Source organism: Dasypus novemcinctus, chromosome 7, assembly GCF_030445035.2.
Source record: "Dasypus novemcinctus isolate mDasNov1 chromosome 7, mDasNov1.1.hap2, whole genome shotgun sequence".
NCBI lineage: Eukaryota > Metazoa > Chordata > Mammalia > Cingulata > Dasypodidae > Dasypus > Dasypus novemcinctus.
The window spans coordinates 112,225,242-112,242,383 of NC_080679.1; the positions used below are offsets into that span (position 1 = coordinate 112,225,242).

At 37.4% G+C, this 17,142-nt stretch overlaps 1 protein-coding gene across 1 annotated transcript in view; it reads right to left on the reverse strand.

Moving 5' to 3' along the window:
- Nucleotides 1-303: 303 nt before the first annotated feature.
- HNMT (histamine N-methyltransferase) overlaps nucleotides 304-17,142 on the reverse strand; it is a 30,849-nt gene continuing 14,010 nt past the window's right edge. Inside the window, exons 3-6 of the mRNA XM_004478267.5 lie at nucleotides 11,557-11,664; nucleotides 10,435-10,565; nucleotides 7,468-7,561; nucleotides 304-1,014 (exon numbers count right to left, since the gene is read on the reverse strand). Of these exons, the coding sequence (XP_004478324.1) occupies nucleotides 659-1,014; nucleotides 7,468-7,561; nucleotides 10,435-10,565; nucleotides 11,557-11,664 (689 nt within the window). The 3' untranslated portion in view covers nucleotides 304-658. The remainder of the gene's footprint in view (nucleotides 1,015-7,467; nucleotides 7,562-10,434; nucleotides 10,566-11,556; nucleotides 11,665-17,142) is intronic.

Below are 17,142 nucleotides of genomic sequence, written 5' to 3' on the forward strand. Positions count from 1 at the left end.
ACCAGAAATTTAAAAAAGGGAAAAACTAGATGTGACTGAATTAAAAAATATATCACTATAGCAAATAGACAAATGGAACACTATAAAATTATAGACAAACTTAAGAGAAAACAAAATGGTAGGGAATGGAAACCCCTGAAAAGGGCTAATTTTGTACTGTGCTTTAAATGCTTGCTTTTAGTAGGTAAAAATAAGATGGAAACCACACAGAAAAATGTACAAAAACAAACACCTCTTAACAAAGAGGGAAACATTAATAAACATACGTGTTCAAAATACCAATAAGCATATACTTTACAAGTATTCAAAGAATCAAGAAGCATATACTTTATTAGTATTCAAAGAAATTCTAGTTCAATCAGAAAACAAGGATTTCCTTGTCAATAACCAGTGGTAGTCAATTTTCTCATTCTTCCAGATTATGTGGTAATTTCTCCTGCATGTACTCCCTTTACTAGGAGAAGGACAAGTTAAGACTACCTGTACCACTAAAAATTCTATAAGGAAGTCGAAGAACATCTTGGAATTTTCTAGATTTTCATATAAATGAGACAATTTCCTTTTACAACATCATGGGATGGATTTGCAGTTTCAATAGAGAAATGACTGATTAACATTGCTGAAGATACATTTTTGAATACATGTTTGTGGATGGTATTTATGGCTCAACCACAATGAAACTCAGATTGTTATTAAAAAGAATCTTTCCCTCCTCCTTTACACTAAATTCAGGCTCTTGTAGATCTTTCAGAATTTCTGCTTTGAGATCAGGTGGTGCTGTAGTGTTAAAGTTGAGGGTTTCTGTCAAAAAATCCCAGAGTAAGTCTCCATTTTCATTGCCGTCAATAAAACAGTCAGATATGTCCATGGTGGAGGGAAGGTCATAACAGTTGTACTTAATCCCCAAGTTGTCTAGCGTTTGCATGAGGTCAGAAGAGGTGATGTACAGGCAGAAGTCATCCCGGGGTAAGCGGGATCCGTACTTTTTCCACAGCTTGTCCCAGCCACTGGTTCCTGTGCAATACAACAAAACCCAAGATTTCATTAACTGTTTCCTTCATTTACCTACTCTGCCAGGCAGTACTCTAGATGCTGGGAATAGAGTAGTGAACAAAACAATATTCTTGCCCTTGTAGAACTCAAGTCAAGGAGTCGGGAGAGGGAAGCGGATGTGGCTCAAGTGATTGGGCTCCTGCCTACCACATGGGAGGTGCCTGTTTCAGTTCCTGGTGCCTCCTAAAGAAGACAGCAAGCTGGTGCAATGGGCAGGTGTGGCAAACTGACACAGCAAGATGATGCAAACAAGAGACACAAGAAGAAAAACATAGTGAGAGACACAACAAAAGCAGAGAGTGGAGGCTCCTGGTGTCTCCTAAAGAAGACAAGCAAGACAGCGAGTTGATGCGACAGGCAGGTGTGGCAGACTGATACAACAAGATGATGCAACGAGAGACACAAGGAAAAAAACACAAATGAGAGATACAACAAAAGCAGGGAGCAGAGGTGGCTCAAGCAATTAGGTGCCTCTGTCCCACAACGGAGGTCCTGGGTTCCATTCCCGGTGCCTCCTAAAGAAATAAGGAAGACGAACAGACCCAGCCAAGTGCAAACAATGAGAGGGTGGGATAAATAAATAATCTTTTAAAAAAAGGAGTAGGAGGAGAGACACGATTAACCTAATAAATATATAAGTATGTAGTATATCAGATGATGGTTAAGTGCTAATAAAAAGTAAACCAGATTAAAAGAGAATGGAGTGCCAAGCTATTTTACTTAGGGTAGCCATAGAGAGTCTCTTTACTAATGTGACATTTGAGCAGGGGCCTGAAAGCTAGCCATGAAGTCAGAGAGAACCACACAAGTAAAGAGAGGAGCAATTGCAAAGGACCTGACATAGGAGCAGGCTTGGCATGTTTAAGAGCCAGCTGGAAAGCCAGTGAGGGTGGAGTAGAGTGGGCAAGGGGGAGAGCGAAAGATGAGGTGAGATGGGTTGCAGGGGGAGGGGTGAGGTATCAGATTACATGGGGTGAGATGAGAAGCCACTGCGTTGATGTCTGATAGAACTTTGTAGGCTGATGGAAATATTTTATATCTGCACTGTCCAATATGGTAGCCACTAGCCAATTGTGGCCGGGAAGCACTTGAAAGGTGGCTGATATGACTGAGGAACTGAATTTTAAGTGTTTTTTTCATTTTACTTAATTTAAATTTAAATAGCCACATGTGGCTTTCATATTGGTTAGCATTGCATTAGAGGGCTATTACCTTCCATATCTTTTAATAGGGTCACTCTGGCCACACAGATGAGAATAGAGTATAGGAGATAAGAGCAGAATCAGGGAGACCAAACGAGATGGCTGTTTCAATTGCCTGGAAGATATATGGTAATACCCTGGCCAAGGAAGCTAGGCAGTAATGAGAAATGGTTGGATTTTTTTGGTGCTATGCTCCTACATCCAGAAGAATTTGCCAAGAACTTGGAAGCGGGGTATGAGAGAAAAAGAAGCATCACAATGGCCTCCCCATTTTTTGTCTGAACACCTGGAAAGTTAGAATTTCTATCAACAGAAAAGAGAAAAAAGAGAGTGGGGTCATTTTGAAGGGATCATCAGGTGTCTGGTTGGGGAAATGTAAATTTGAGATACCTATTGGACAGTCACGAGTTGATGAGAGGAAGGCAACTGTTTATAGCAGTCTAGAACTCGGGAGAGGATCTAAGAGCAAAAATTCAAATGGAAAGAAAGTAGAGTAAATTATGATTTATTCAAACCAAAAAGAGGGTAGCCACTTATGCCCACACACCACTTAAAAGATGCTGCTTTGTACTGCCAATGACTAGGCTGATGCTTACAAACTTTGTCCCAAATTCAAGAAGATGCTTTTGCAATATGTGCTGTATTTAACAGAAAACCCAGCACAGAAGCTGAGAGATTTACCATCTGAAGGAGACAGACACGGGCTGACCACTTCTGACACTTAGTGAATGAGATGAGGTTTGTTATTTTAGTTTCTTCAGAACTCCATTTCCTCATCTGTAAAATGGGAATAATCATTCCTCAAATGCAATGGCAAGGATTAAACGAGATAATTCAAACATCCACTGCACGATTCTAAGAACACGGCAGATGGGTAATAAGAATTTACAAAATAAATGAACATTTCATGAAATTAGTTAGCTTGTAAATTTCCATTGGTTATAATCTTGAGACAGTGAAAAATGCAAAGCTGCTATTTACGAATATAAATAGCAAATCTAATAACAACTTAAAACAAATGAGCGTCTACTTATGGACCATCTAATACATGCACACCACCCTGAGCTGTTACAAAGAATCAGGATAGTGCAGTGATGCAGAGCATGGTCTCCAAAGCCAGACTGCCTGAGTGTGAAGCCTGCCTTTTCTTCTTACTAGCTGTATGAAACCGTGCCTCAGTTTAAGCATCTGTAAAAAAAAGAATAAGAATAGATTCCACTCACAGAATTTCTGTGAGGATTAAATGAGTTAATAAAGGTAAAGACACTTAGAACTGTGGGTGATACAGAGTAAACACTGCTTTACATATTAGGAAATTAGGATGGACTTGGGCAAAGCAATGAAAGAGGAGCCTATACATACTATGTGCTTCCAGGATTAAAAAGATTTCAAACGCTTGTGCTTTTTTGATTCCCAAATCTGTTTAACAATCTAACGAAAGAATTTAGCTCCCAGAAAAATACACATAAAATACACATCCATCAAGTTCTGCGTACAGTGTAAAAGAACTCCTAACCCCCATCAATGGATTGGGCTAATATCCCTGATTTAATTCAACACATGAGCTTATGTGAGGCAGCAAGTGGCAAATAACAAATAGCCTAGATAATTAATGTTCTAAGATTTCAAAGGAGGGAGCAATAACTGCAGAATATGGTCCAGGAGAAGGTGGAATTGTACTGAAACAGAAAAAATAACAAACAAAAATCTTCAATGAAAAAAAATGAGGGTCACTGGAGTATGCCTTAAAAAAGGATTTCATTCCAAAAACAGTGAATTGTCTTCCCAAATAAGAATTTGCCTACAAACAAGACTTGATGAGAAAATAAGCATTTCAGTGGTTGAAGGAAGGCTTTGTTATTTATTTTCTATGACCTGGTAGAGAATAAAGAAGCAAACGCTAATTGCAGAAAATATGCTGGTGTCAGAGTTGTGTGACTCTGCGCCATTTTTGAGCTGAGCAATTATACACTCTCCCACTGATGCATTATCATAATGGTACTTTGGTGGGCACAACATATGGTGCTACTTTTGTTTTCAGTGTGATAAAAATCAGATCCTTTCTTCCCACTGTATTAAAAGTAACACACCATGATTTGCCTCCTTCTTTGTCAGGTAAAGAGAGGAAAGAAAATCTGCAGTTATCTGCTCCTGGCTAATCTCCCTTAAAAGGATAGGTGGCAATTTAATTAGCAACTCACCAAATGAATGCCTGGCTATCTACATTTACAGAAAAACATGGCATCATTTTAGGGAGGGAGATACTACTCATTAAAAAAAAAAAATCCACCTCTTTTGTTCTTAACTTTCTACTTTCTCATCCCCAAATTAAATTTCTTTTATCTGCATAACCAGGAACTTTTGCTAGTTATCATTAAATGAGTATTTACTGAGCAGTGCTAGTTCTGTAACCAATACTTAAGAACACAAAGAAAAGGCTCTCTTAGTGGTAAAGGCTGACCAAATTGAAATTTAAGTTTCAATGTCCCTTTCTTTCTTCCCTGTTTAGTTTTACTTGCTTATCCTTTATTGTTTTTGTCTGCCTTTTTCCATGTGCATAAAAGTGTATGTGTGTGTGAATATGTGAACTTTCCTTATTGAGACTTTTATTCCTCTTTATTAAACCTATCTGCAAATCTTCCAGAACTTTCTATGTTTTCTAATTTTATGCCAATGAATTTTAGCTGAAACATGGTCTCTTTTTTTTGGAAGGACTTTCAGAACTAGTTGTAGTTCTGATTTCATAAGGCAGAAATAATAAACACCTATACAGTTTTACTGGGGCAGAAATTTGAAGCAAGCATCAGCTGGCAGCATAGAGGCATATGACCCCAGGAATGCTCAGGAGTAATGGAGATGGGAGAGTGGATTACCCAAGTTATTTGGGATGCAGGCTCTACTTATTTACTTTAGATTTTTTAAAAAGTTAAGAGTGAGCCCATAAGATTGGGGGGCATGAGATTATTCAGGCTGCACTGCACTGATGACAGTGACTGACATATTGGCAATTATATTTCAGGAAGGATATTTTCTTTAACTGCAAAGTATTGGAAAAGTTTTCTTATTTAAAAATTACTTATTTGTATTTACCTGTAATCAATTTATTTACTCAACAATTCTGCTAACAGAGGCAAGATAGCTAACATTTTTTTAGCTTTGGGAGGGAAGCGGAAAATACAAAATAAAATATCTAAATCTATTTCTTCCTTTTGTTAAGTAGTTCTTGTCTTCAGAAGAGCTGTATATGTTATTTCTTTTTTACCTGGGTAGACCTCTTCTAAAAAGGAAATGCATGTGGTAAAGGAAAGAGGGCAGAGTCCACTTAATAATTTGATTTAATATAACAAATGGTTGCATTTTTATGTCCAGGAACAGTGTGCATTAACAGTCTTTTCCCCTTTGGGACAATTGTCTCATATGCTCTGAGCAGTAATGTAGGATTGTGAGCTGCATACCAAGAAAGTGAATAAAATATTACCACCAAACTATACTGACGCAATGACTTATGCTAATTTTCAAATAAAGCTATCTGATATTTGAGGCTTTACTCCCTTTCTTTAGATCACAAATGTACATATACACAGTACATATGAACCACATAAATTCGCAGATGTACAAGAAAGTTGGCACGATTATCCCCAAATAACCCTTGAATAAACAGAGCCTCAGAAGCCGAGCCGACACAGCTATGAAGCGACTCTGCATCCTGCTCCACATGTCACTGGACATTACACTGGGTCTCTTTTGCTTTGCCCATTTGTTGAAGCCGAGACCATGCCTTGTATTAACTCATTCACGACATAGCCAACAGAGTACCATATCCATAAGGGCGCTTAGTCAATTCTCAGTTGTTTACAGACAACCAATGCCACTTTCTAGATCTTAGTCAGGATTTTTCCTGTTGGGAGATACATTTCTCATAGAAAGCTGTCTTCTGACACCTAAATATTTAACTTCTGAAAATATTGAACAATAAACCAAATAGAAAAAGAAGAGTGGATTGCTGTTGATACGAAATGTATTCCAAAATTAAACACCTATGACTTGTAGATAAATTTCTGCCTATGACACCTTTTTTTGTATTATTGACACAGATCATCAATAGTAGACTCCCACAAGGCTGGTAACTAAGTTTATTTTTTATTCCTAAATGCAGTCCTAAATGCTTTACCCCAAGTGTCTTGATTTAGAGACAGATTAGTAGGAACAATTCACTCTACATAATCCCTTCTAAATGGGAAGCCAGACCTCTCCCACATAAATGAGTATCTTTAGCTAACTAGAGATTAAAATAGTATATCAAAATGTCCCCTTGAGGGGGAGCTTGTGGACAGAAGCTCTCTACTGCCAAACTTCCACATGAGTTCATGCCCAGAACCCCAGGCAATAACCATGTTGAGTTTTTCCTACTATTTGCAAACAAATGAATTTTGTGACACATGGTTTTTTGACTATGGTATAAGTGGCGGTGTAAGCTTAGTACTGTTAGACTGCTGATATCTAGAACAAACCAGCCTCACTTTGGGTAGATGATAAAGATTGCTGAATGAAAGAAGGAAGGAATTAATGAATGGGACATGTCACTGTTTCATTGTCTAACAAGGTTTACTTAATATTCCCTCTGGGATACTTAACTGTATCATCACTAGAAGCAACATGACATAACCAGATGCCTTCTCTGGCAAACAAAACAAAACAAACCAACAAAAATGCAAGTGGCTCATTTTTGATAGGTATTTAAAAAATGTAAATTAACAATTTTGATAAGGGCTCTATAGATGCAAATTCATCAAATATGATGGCACCTCAAATAGTTAAATATTCATTTAAAAATATCATAAATAAAAAAGAGATATTCAAGGGATATAAAGAAGGTAAATGTAACTATTGTCTATTTTGTGTCTCATTTTTAAAAGAACTTCCATCTGTTGCATTTGCTCTAGGTTAAACAAAAGATTCATATGTAAAAGACAAAGACATCAAAACAGAGAAGCAAATAGTTTTTAATCTCACTCAAGCTCCTAAATTGAGATCTGCTGTGAATGACATTCCTAATACTATGAAAATCACTTGATTATGATCAGAGGCCAAGTCAGGAATTTCATAACAAAGATGAAATACCCCAGCTGTTTTCCCACACAGGAACACAGGAACCCATGCATGTATGTGCTATTGCTCTTTAAAAATTCAGGCTTGAATGAAAATAACTTACCTGACACAAGAATAATAAGAATCTTAGCACTGGCAGCTAAGAGACCATGGAAGAATTTCAGGGTAGCTGGGATATCTTTTACATAATATAGCATCTAGAAAAGAGGGAAATGAGGAATGAAAAACTTTCCTGTGGCAATATCTTTGTTCCTGAACTAGATACTCACTAGAAAGTTTGATGGTCAGTTTGAGTAGACTTTTACTCAAAAACCACTTACTAAATTTAAAAATTAAAAATATATGAAGAGAAAGAATAATGATATAAGATAATATTCGGGGAAAGGGAAAACTATGGTATTTGTTCAACTAACAGCAAATAGTTTTAAGTTTATGCTTTCTCCTTTCAATAACACAAACATTTATAGCTTAGTGGCAAGCACATGAGGACCCTGATTCTACACCGAATCTATATTTTGTGAATTGTAGATCTTCTGGGAGAAAATGGTGCCAGCACCATAAAAGCAGACCCCATTTCATGGAACGTTGCTTTAAAATTAAGCCCTTTGCACTAGCTTCACCATATGCTCTTGGCTGCTTCTTTTAAATCATAGAAAATGTGACAGGCTCTGATGCTGACAGATTCTTTAGGAAATTAGACTGGATGAAGCATGAGGTTACATGCTCGGCTGCTGGGTATGATAGGTCAGCTCACACATTTTTAATAACTCTGGACTGATCTCTGATGAAGTGCGAAGAGAGGCCTTTCCATCCAACAGAGACAGCTGGGAATTATGCACCGATGGTGGGAAATTTTCCCCTAAAAATTCACATCCTTGGAATCTATCCCTATAGACACATTTCTTACACTTCATCTTCATCTTCCTTGGACAAGAATTCAGTATTCCAGGTAGCAGACCCATGACAGAGAATTAATTGCATGAAGGAAAAACAACTTAAGCTATGCCTGTTTATCGTGAATGAATGAAACAATTGGACCAGCCTATGGCCCATGACGCCTCAGTGGCCGTATTTAGTGTCATGTCACACAATACTATACATAAGAACCAAACAGAGGTATCCATGTGCAGTTAACCCATAAGTTGGCCAAAAACCTATGACATGGCCTAGCTAAAAAAAGGAGGTGGGCCATAGCAAACACCTTGAAATTTGGCCTAAGAGACACTTGAGATTCTCCACAGTTGACAGTGAATATTAAGTTGAAAGAATGTCATGAGAGTATTAGGACTATAAGGAACAACGGAAAGGCAGACACATAACACAGAAAAAAATGTAGAGGGGAAACGGACTTTGGCCCAGTGGTTAGGGCGTCCGTCTACCACATGGGAGGTCCGCGGTTCAAGCCCCGGGCCTCCTTGACCCGTGTGGAGCTGGCCCATGCGCAGTGCTGATGCGCAGTGCTGATGCGCGCAAGGAGTGCCGTGCCACACAGGGGTGTCCCCCGCGTAGGGGAGCCCCATGCTCAAGGAGTGCACCCATAAGGAGAGCCGCCCAGTGCGAAGGAGGGAGCAGCCTGCCGAGGAATGGCGCCGCCCACACTTTCCGTGCCGCTGACGACAACAGAAGCGGACAAAGAAACAAGACGCAGCAAAAAGACACAGAAAAAAAACCAGACAACCGGGGGAGGGGAGGGGAATTAAATAAATAAAAATAAATATTTAAAAAAAAAATGTAGAGTAGACAGAGAGGGAGGGAGAGAGGAACAGAAGAGTAATGCAGAGGGAAGCAGAGTTTCTCTAAGTAAGGAAGAGAGCACATGGCAGTTTTGAGAGAAATAGGGAAAAAAGCTAAACCCTGAAGCTGTAATATTTAATGAACATAAGTGTGACAGGGAGGCTTTTGAAATAAGATAGAAGGAGGAGGGGAGTGGCTGTAACTCGTGGTTGAGCACCTGCTTCTCATGTACGAGGTCATGGTTTGATCCCTAGTACTTCCTAAAAAACAAAAACAAAACTAAACAAAAAGATAGAAGAAGAGATGATGGTCATGGGCCCCATGTTTGTAAGTTTGGAGGGTGAAAGATGAGTTTCCATTTGATATCTATTTTCTCTAACTGTAAGAAGTGAAGTCATCCAGTTGGGAATGAGTGGTGCAGAAGGGGTTATGGGAAGGCATGTAAAGAGACAAGGGCAGGTATGAAATAATTATCTGAGGAAGTAGGAAAGCAAGCCTACTAGGGGAGCATCACTGGATTGCTGAGCAGTTGTAAGCACCCCAACAGGTAAAAGTTCTTGTCAGCTAAGGGAGCAGAAGATTGCCTGGATATCAGTCTTGGAGTCATTTTTTCCTTTAATTTCTTTTAAGTTTATTCCTTTGGGGTGACTTAGCTATAGATCACAGGAAGGAAGAAGTATCTTACTGTTAATTAAATGATATTTCTAAAATTTCTACATCTTCGGATGGTAGCCACCATCCAACTCCTATATACACCCATTTACTGCCCAGAAATTTCAGTGATACCAAGAATCATGGTCCCTTACCATCCACTAAAGTAGACACTCCCTTTTGAATAAATGCACTAGTCTGTCAGTGGTCGACCATGGGAATGAATATCTACTGACTGATGGACAACAGTAAAACCTTATTGACATGAGAAGTCATCTACCCTGCCCTTTCTGCCACATGCATGCTAGCCAGGCCATCTAGGGAAGGCAAAGAAACAGAATTTGGAAGAATTCTGATTAATAGATCATTAATGCTATTGAAGAACTGTGCTAGGATATGTTATCATTCTATCGTCCTCAAATCTACCCATGAAGTTTTAATCCTAGAAAAATTAATTAGGCCAACACTGAAAAAATTGATAACTGTGGAGGTATTTTGAGTAAACTGGCTTTGTGACTATAAAGAAAATACATTAGTATAATCAAAATCTTTATCCTAACTTTGGACAAATAACAGTCATAAAATTAGAAATAAGATTTTCATTTGCTTTTGAAAGTTAGATGGTAGACCTCTCTATAGATATTTCTGAAAAATCTTTCTGAGAATAATTTATAATATTTCTTACCTGAATCATATGAATAAAGTCCCATTTTTGAAACTCTTTTTTCTCCATCATTTTATTTTGATATTCAGACGATGTCTCCTTATGCCAAGCAAACTTTATGTTCTCGAGGTTTGATGTCTTGGCTACAAGCTCTGAAATACAGAGATGAGGTGGCACACCATCAATTTAAATTGCAAATGTAGAACCCATTTCCATTTAGAATTCTAATGTAATCAATGTTATATACATAACAGATATAAAGCACATTTTTCTTTTTTATGTAGCTCTAGGAGACCAGAGACTTCATTCTGATTTTTTTCAGGTATTAAATGAAATTAACAGTAAAAGAATCAATAAGAAATAATTATAAGAACCTGGTCAGACATGGGTTACTTTATCAAAGTCTTATTGGAGAATCAGCTGGTGAATTTTATCAGTGAAAAGTTGATGTGAAATAAGTGATATAGATTGTATAAGCCAGGAGTGGGAAAACCAGAGTTTGCTGACCATACCTGACCCACTGCTTATTTCTGTACAGACTACAAGCTGAGAACATTTTTAATATTTTAAATGGTTGAAAAAAATCAAAAGAATAGTATTTTGTGACAATATATGAAAACTAAGAAATTCAAATTTCAGTTTGCATAAATAAGTCACTGGAACACAGCCATGCTCATTAGTCTTCATAGTATTTATGGCTGATTTGTGTTATGGCAGAGTTGAGTAGTTGTGGCAGCAACTGTGTGGCCTGTTAAGTCTAAAATATTTACTATCTGGCCCTCTTCAGATAGTTTTGCCAACTCCTGGTGTAATCCATTAAACATAAGGTCTCTTGGTGCAGGGACTCTGTTTAAATATTACTGTATTAAGGACTGTCTCCCTAAAAATAAATATTACAAAAAATAGATGATGACTGGGAAATAGATGGGGAGTCAACAGATAAAGGAATCTAATTATTCATTGTTCATATTCCGAACTGCTTAGTCATGCCTGCCAAGGAAACAAATTAATTAGGTTTTCCTTCCAATATACTTATAAAGAACATTCAACAGTAACTGTGATATTAATGACTCAGGGGTCACATTTGGGACACTAAACCTTTTGGGATAGGATTTGGCATCTAGCACTATGGATTATAGGTACCTTTGTATTTCGCAATTTGTTCAGCACTTGGTTCAACAACTTCATTGTTGATATGAATTCCTGGATATTGACTCTGTACTTTGGAGAGAATTTGAAGGTCAATTTCACCTAAAAGACAAGCATATAGAAGAGGTCAAGTAAGTCTAGAAAAAAATGATGAAGAACAATTCTAGTTGATTTATTATCTGTGTTGCTTTTACTAGGAAAGCCTGGCATAAAGAAAGAATCATGCTCAACTATTGCCCTGCCACAATGCCTGAGATGCAGAACAGCTAGGTTTTAAGTACAAATGATAACATGATTTGAGGAGGGCTACAAATGCCCTCCCTTCCTTCCTTGTGATATTTATTTAATTTCTATTACCATATTTCATTAAATCATAGATGCCATTGATTGTAGGAGGCAATCAACCCTTATTTTTGTATCACTAAATCAGAAAAAAATACTGTCAATTATAATTTGAAGATTTCATCAACTGGAAGAAAAAGATGCAAAATATGACAGGTACAAAAAAGGATAAACTTATGTCAGACATCTGCCCTCAAAAATACCAGGATCTCATGGAAGGGACAGACATGGAAACAACATTGGCTGGATTGAGCCAAGGAGGGAGAGGGAATGAAAGAATGGGAGAAGAGGACAGTGAGATTGAGAGTTTTGTGTAAGGAGAGCATTTAGCCTATTGTAATTGTTTAAACTCTCCACAATAATTGTCTTTTAACGGGGAGCATCATCTTCACCATTAATTTGTTAATTAAACATTTTTAAATAAAGGGACCCTTTAAAATGTAGAAATTGTTCTGTCACCTGTTGGAAGCCTTTTGATTTTATAAGGCATGGCTACATTATAGTAAATGATGGTACAGTGAAGACTTAATCCAGAGTAAGTAAATTAGATCATACATGACCTTCCTATGGTGACTCGAAGGACTCATCTTCTAAATTTGGAACATTTTGCTCTGGGTGAGGACACTGAAGGAGTCTGTAAAAACAGTTTTTCTTGCTGAAAAAAACATATGGATAGGTAAGTAGGTAGAAGACTGTGTGGACAGACAATTAGGTGGATGAATGGACACATGGCCGGACTACGGTGAGTTCAAATTCAAGGATTTCAGAGTTGACCAAGACTAAGATATGATCACACAAACTATTTACTGGGGACATGCTTTGGCAGGTGTGCAGTGGGAGGGGAAGCCCCACAGCAGGCAATCTACCCGAGGCCTGGCTCAGGGCGCCACCGGGAGGAAGTAGGGCTGGGGAGAACTCCCGAACTCCTGGGGAAAGGGGGAAAGGGGAGGGGGTGGACTCTCAGGTCTAGGCAATATCACAGCGTCACTACAATAAGGAACCCCTGGGCCAAAGCATCCTGCTTGGAAAACTGAAGCATCACGGGGCCTTGTCTGTGCGGGGTTTTATCTTACCAATGGCAAGCTGATGCTCGGCACAGTTCCATAGGATAGGCAAGACAGCTCAACTCCAAGTGGCTAGAAAGTGCTTATTTGGGCTATCTTTAAAACAGCTGGATCTATAAGAATTTGAGTTTAGCACTATGAAATCAAAATGAGAAAGGGCCAGTACTCAGACTAACTTCAGCTAATTTATGTAACACTGACCCACTGACAGCTACTAACCAAATAGCTTCTTTAATGACTAGGGGGAAAAAGTGTGTATTAAAGAAGGGAGTCATCAGTTAGAAACTTGATGTTTTAGGTGGTCTGCAATGATGCAAAAGCAGTCTGCAAAAAGAGCAGGCTATGGAGATAGGCTGGAAGGAAATCCCTAGAAAAAGGCCTTCCAAGCCCTGCCTCTTAACAGGTACATGATGTGAAAACTATTCTTAGGCCAAGTCTTTAAATTGAACATACATTTCTGCTTGCATTAAGGGCGGACATATGCCCCAAGGCAATCAAGGGATGGAGTACGGGTGGTTTGGTAAATTCTTAGTTCACGGTTTCTTGGTTTCTGTGGCACTGCCTCTAGTACACACTCATTTTGCCTTTGCATATTTCTAGGCAAAGAGCATGTGAAATCTCTTCCAGCTTAAATTGATCTGGTGGTTGTTAAAAAAAATAATTCTTGCTTGATACTATACAGAGACAGAGACTAGAAAACTTCATGACATGATTATTGGGATATCAAGTCTTTCATTATTCTCATAATGAGAATAATGTTGATTTCACCAGCCTGAGCCAAATGGCCCAATCCTTTTCATTTTAATTCTTAGGGTTATCAGATTTCTGCGTAATTTTAATAGAGTATCTGTGGTGGATTGAATCATGTCCGCCATAAAGACATGATCAAATCCTAACACCTGGCAGAATGGATGCAAATTCATTTGTAAGCAGGATCTTCGAAGATAGTAAATTGAGGCAAAATTGCTTTAGTTCAAGTTTCCCAATCTTTAACCATAAAATCAGAGCAACTGGCTCTTATGGTTAATTTGCTCAAAAACTTGGTCCTAATAGTTATTCACTGTTCAGGTTTTGAGGTAAACTAAAGAAAGCACCAAGAATTATTTGATGGATGCCAGGGAATTTTACATATTATAAATGCTTTTCTCTCAGTTAACCTACTAAAGACCCATTATGTGCCAGGAAATATCCAAAATGGGTTTATAGAGTTGAATTTTTTAAAAGCTATTAGGCACATTGAAAATTGCTCATATTCATTTATAATCAGTAAGACGAAAATTAAAATGGCTATAAGATATCACTTTATGCTTATTGGATGGCAAAATATTAGAAAGCTGACTGGGATATGCAGCTGAAGGAAATTTCATCAAGGTTATTGAGAATGTAAACTGGCATAGCCTTATGGAGACTAACTTAGTAATATTTTCTCAAACTAAATACATTCTTAACCTGTGACTAAGGGGTTCTGAATTTTGAAAAGAAATATAGAAAGAAATTCTCACACAGGTCTTTAGGGAAATATTGTACCATGATGTTCACCATAGCATTACTTAAGAGAAAAGAGAGTTAGAAGCAAACTGTAGGACAGAAAAATTGTAGTGGATACAAAGAGTGGAATATTCTTTACCAGCCAGAAACAATGGATTAAATGTGCAACTACTAGTCTATATGGATCAAAATATAATACTCAGTGGAAACAGCATGAAAATATGTGCTATACATCATACAGTTTCACATAAGTTAAAAATATTTGTACACAAAATAGCACTATAAATTTTTCAATAACCACTATTAAAAAAAGAGGGGATATTGGAGAGAATTATTAGAATAGAATAGTTGCCTCTGCAGAAGTGAGAGAAAAGGGTGGGATATGGAGAATAAAAGGGAAATTAATTCATTAGATTACCTAAATATACAATAGAGAGGGGAATTAAAAATGTACAGATTAGTAAGGGGAAAAAGACATACAACATATTAAGTGCAATAAAAAATTATATACCATGATGGAATTCTGAATGGCAAATAACAAAGGAGGATGTATTGGCTTTACGGAGAAAAATGGAGAGAGTAGGTAAAGGAAGATGGCAGAACACTTTGTGGAGGAGGTAACCTTTGGGTTAGTCTGTTTATCTTACTATTACTCTTTTATAGGTTTGGATCTCTGTCCAGAGTCTAGAACTTTCTCTACCATTATCATGTATAATTGATAAGTTCTGCAGGTAGTTATGGTTGACGTTTTATACTATAAAGGAAAAACCAGGGATTTTAAGGTAAATTAGACCTGAGCCCAGAGCTCAGCTCTATCATCTATCAAATATAATGTGTCTCTCAAACCAGCTGAGATTCAAAATACGAGTCTTGGCTTCTTAACTTTTAAATGAAGCCCCACAGGCTGCTGTGAGAATATGTGATAACATAGGTGAAGGACCTTGTAATGTGCCTAGAAAACAACAGGCCTTCAGCAAAGCTGAGCTTTTATGTGATTCCTTTTCTACAATGTATAGTACAAAGGTGGCTTATATACTACAGGATATGAAGGGGGAGAAAAGAAGTTTTGGTAGAAAAATATTTATCATGGATCATTGGAGGCTACCTGGTCATTTGAGCATAAATTAATACATTCTATTTTAATCAAACATTTGTATTCTAATGGGCTGTATTGTGGATTATTTCTGTCCTTTCCACCCCTGTGTTATTTTCTGTCAAACAGAAAATGCTGACTGTTTGATTTAGACTGGTAAAGGGGACCAAAGTGTTTATATCTCTTTCCTTGCAAATCTCTTCCCTTTATACTATTCTGCCTATCAAATCTACCTTAACTAACAGATTGACTTTTCACGTTTCCTTTCTAGGGTACATGGAAAGATTTACTTAATGGCAAAGTCAGATATTTTTGTGGTTATGTTATCTTGTTTTCACACAAGTCCTATTTTAAATGCATCATGCAACATTTAAAGAGGGACATATAATTGAGATTCTGGACAGAATAAGTACTTTTTAAAAAGTTAAAAACAAAGAAAAGGGAGAATCTCATCTTCTAGAAGATTTTTCTCCACTCCCTAAACTTCAAGGAAACATTTAACGAGCTAGCAGAAGAATGCTGCATTTTTATTTGAAATCAGAGGATACTTAATTTAAAATGGAAACAAAATATGAAAAGGAAAAAAGTTAGAATCACTAGAGTGACAAGACTGATCTCAAATTACATTTTCATCAGTATTATCTTGTGAAAATTTGTTACCCACTCTGCCCTTTAAATTATATATTTGTAAACTGGGAACAATAAAGTCTATATTACAGGGTCATTGTGAGGATTAGAGGTATATCAAGATATTTTATCACAGTTCACGATAGATAGTAATTACTTAATAAATTAAAACCATTATATATTAATTCAACAAATATGTTGGAGTACCTTCTAAATGCTGGGCTCTGGTTAGTGGAGATCCAGCAGTAAATAAAGCAGACACACACACACAAACAAAAACAAAGAAAACTCAATGTTGATGGATAGTGGTAAGTCCCACAGAGAAAATCAAAGCAGAGAAGATTGAAGGGAAGCCATGGAACAGGAGGCTTACAATTTTCAATTAGGTGGTCAAGTAAGCTTCATGGAATAGGTGACATTTCAGCAAAGCCCAAAGGAGTTCTGGAATGAAGGAAAATACCTTTCTAAATGGGCAGCCATAAGTTACTGGTGAGAAACAGCCCCACCATAAAATGACAACTCAGAGAGTGCTCATCATGTATTCCTGACATCTCCCCTGTCCTTCTGTTTGAGCTCACATAAAATGAAACACAAATCCCAGGGTGAGAACGCTGGGCTTCCCCAGAGGAGAAAATCTGCAGGTTAAAAAAAAAAAAAAGAGAATTAAACACTGCAGAGACATCTCCTGCCTTTTGATTTAGTCTGTCCTTGCTTCATTTCTGATATCAAAATTTATGTGAATTCTTTAGATTATCAGCAGGAAAAAATTTATTCTATTACATGTTGCATTAAGATTACTATCATTCTTGTTCCCTCTACTAGATTATCAGGAAAAAAAAAAAAATTGTTTCCAGGAAGAAAGATTGTCCAGATAACTTCGTGCTTGGCGATAAAAAAATAATTTGAGCTATGGGTTTGCAACCAGAATAAGAACAATCTGATTTGGAGCTGCAGTGTGAAAGATAG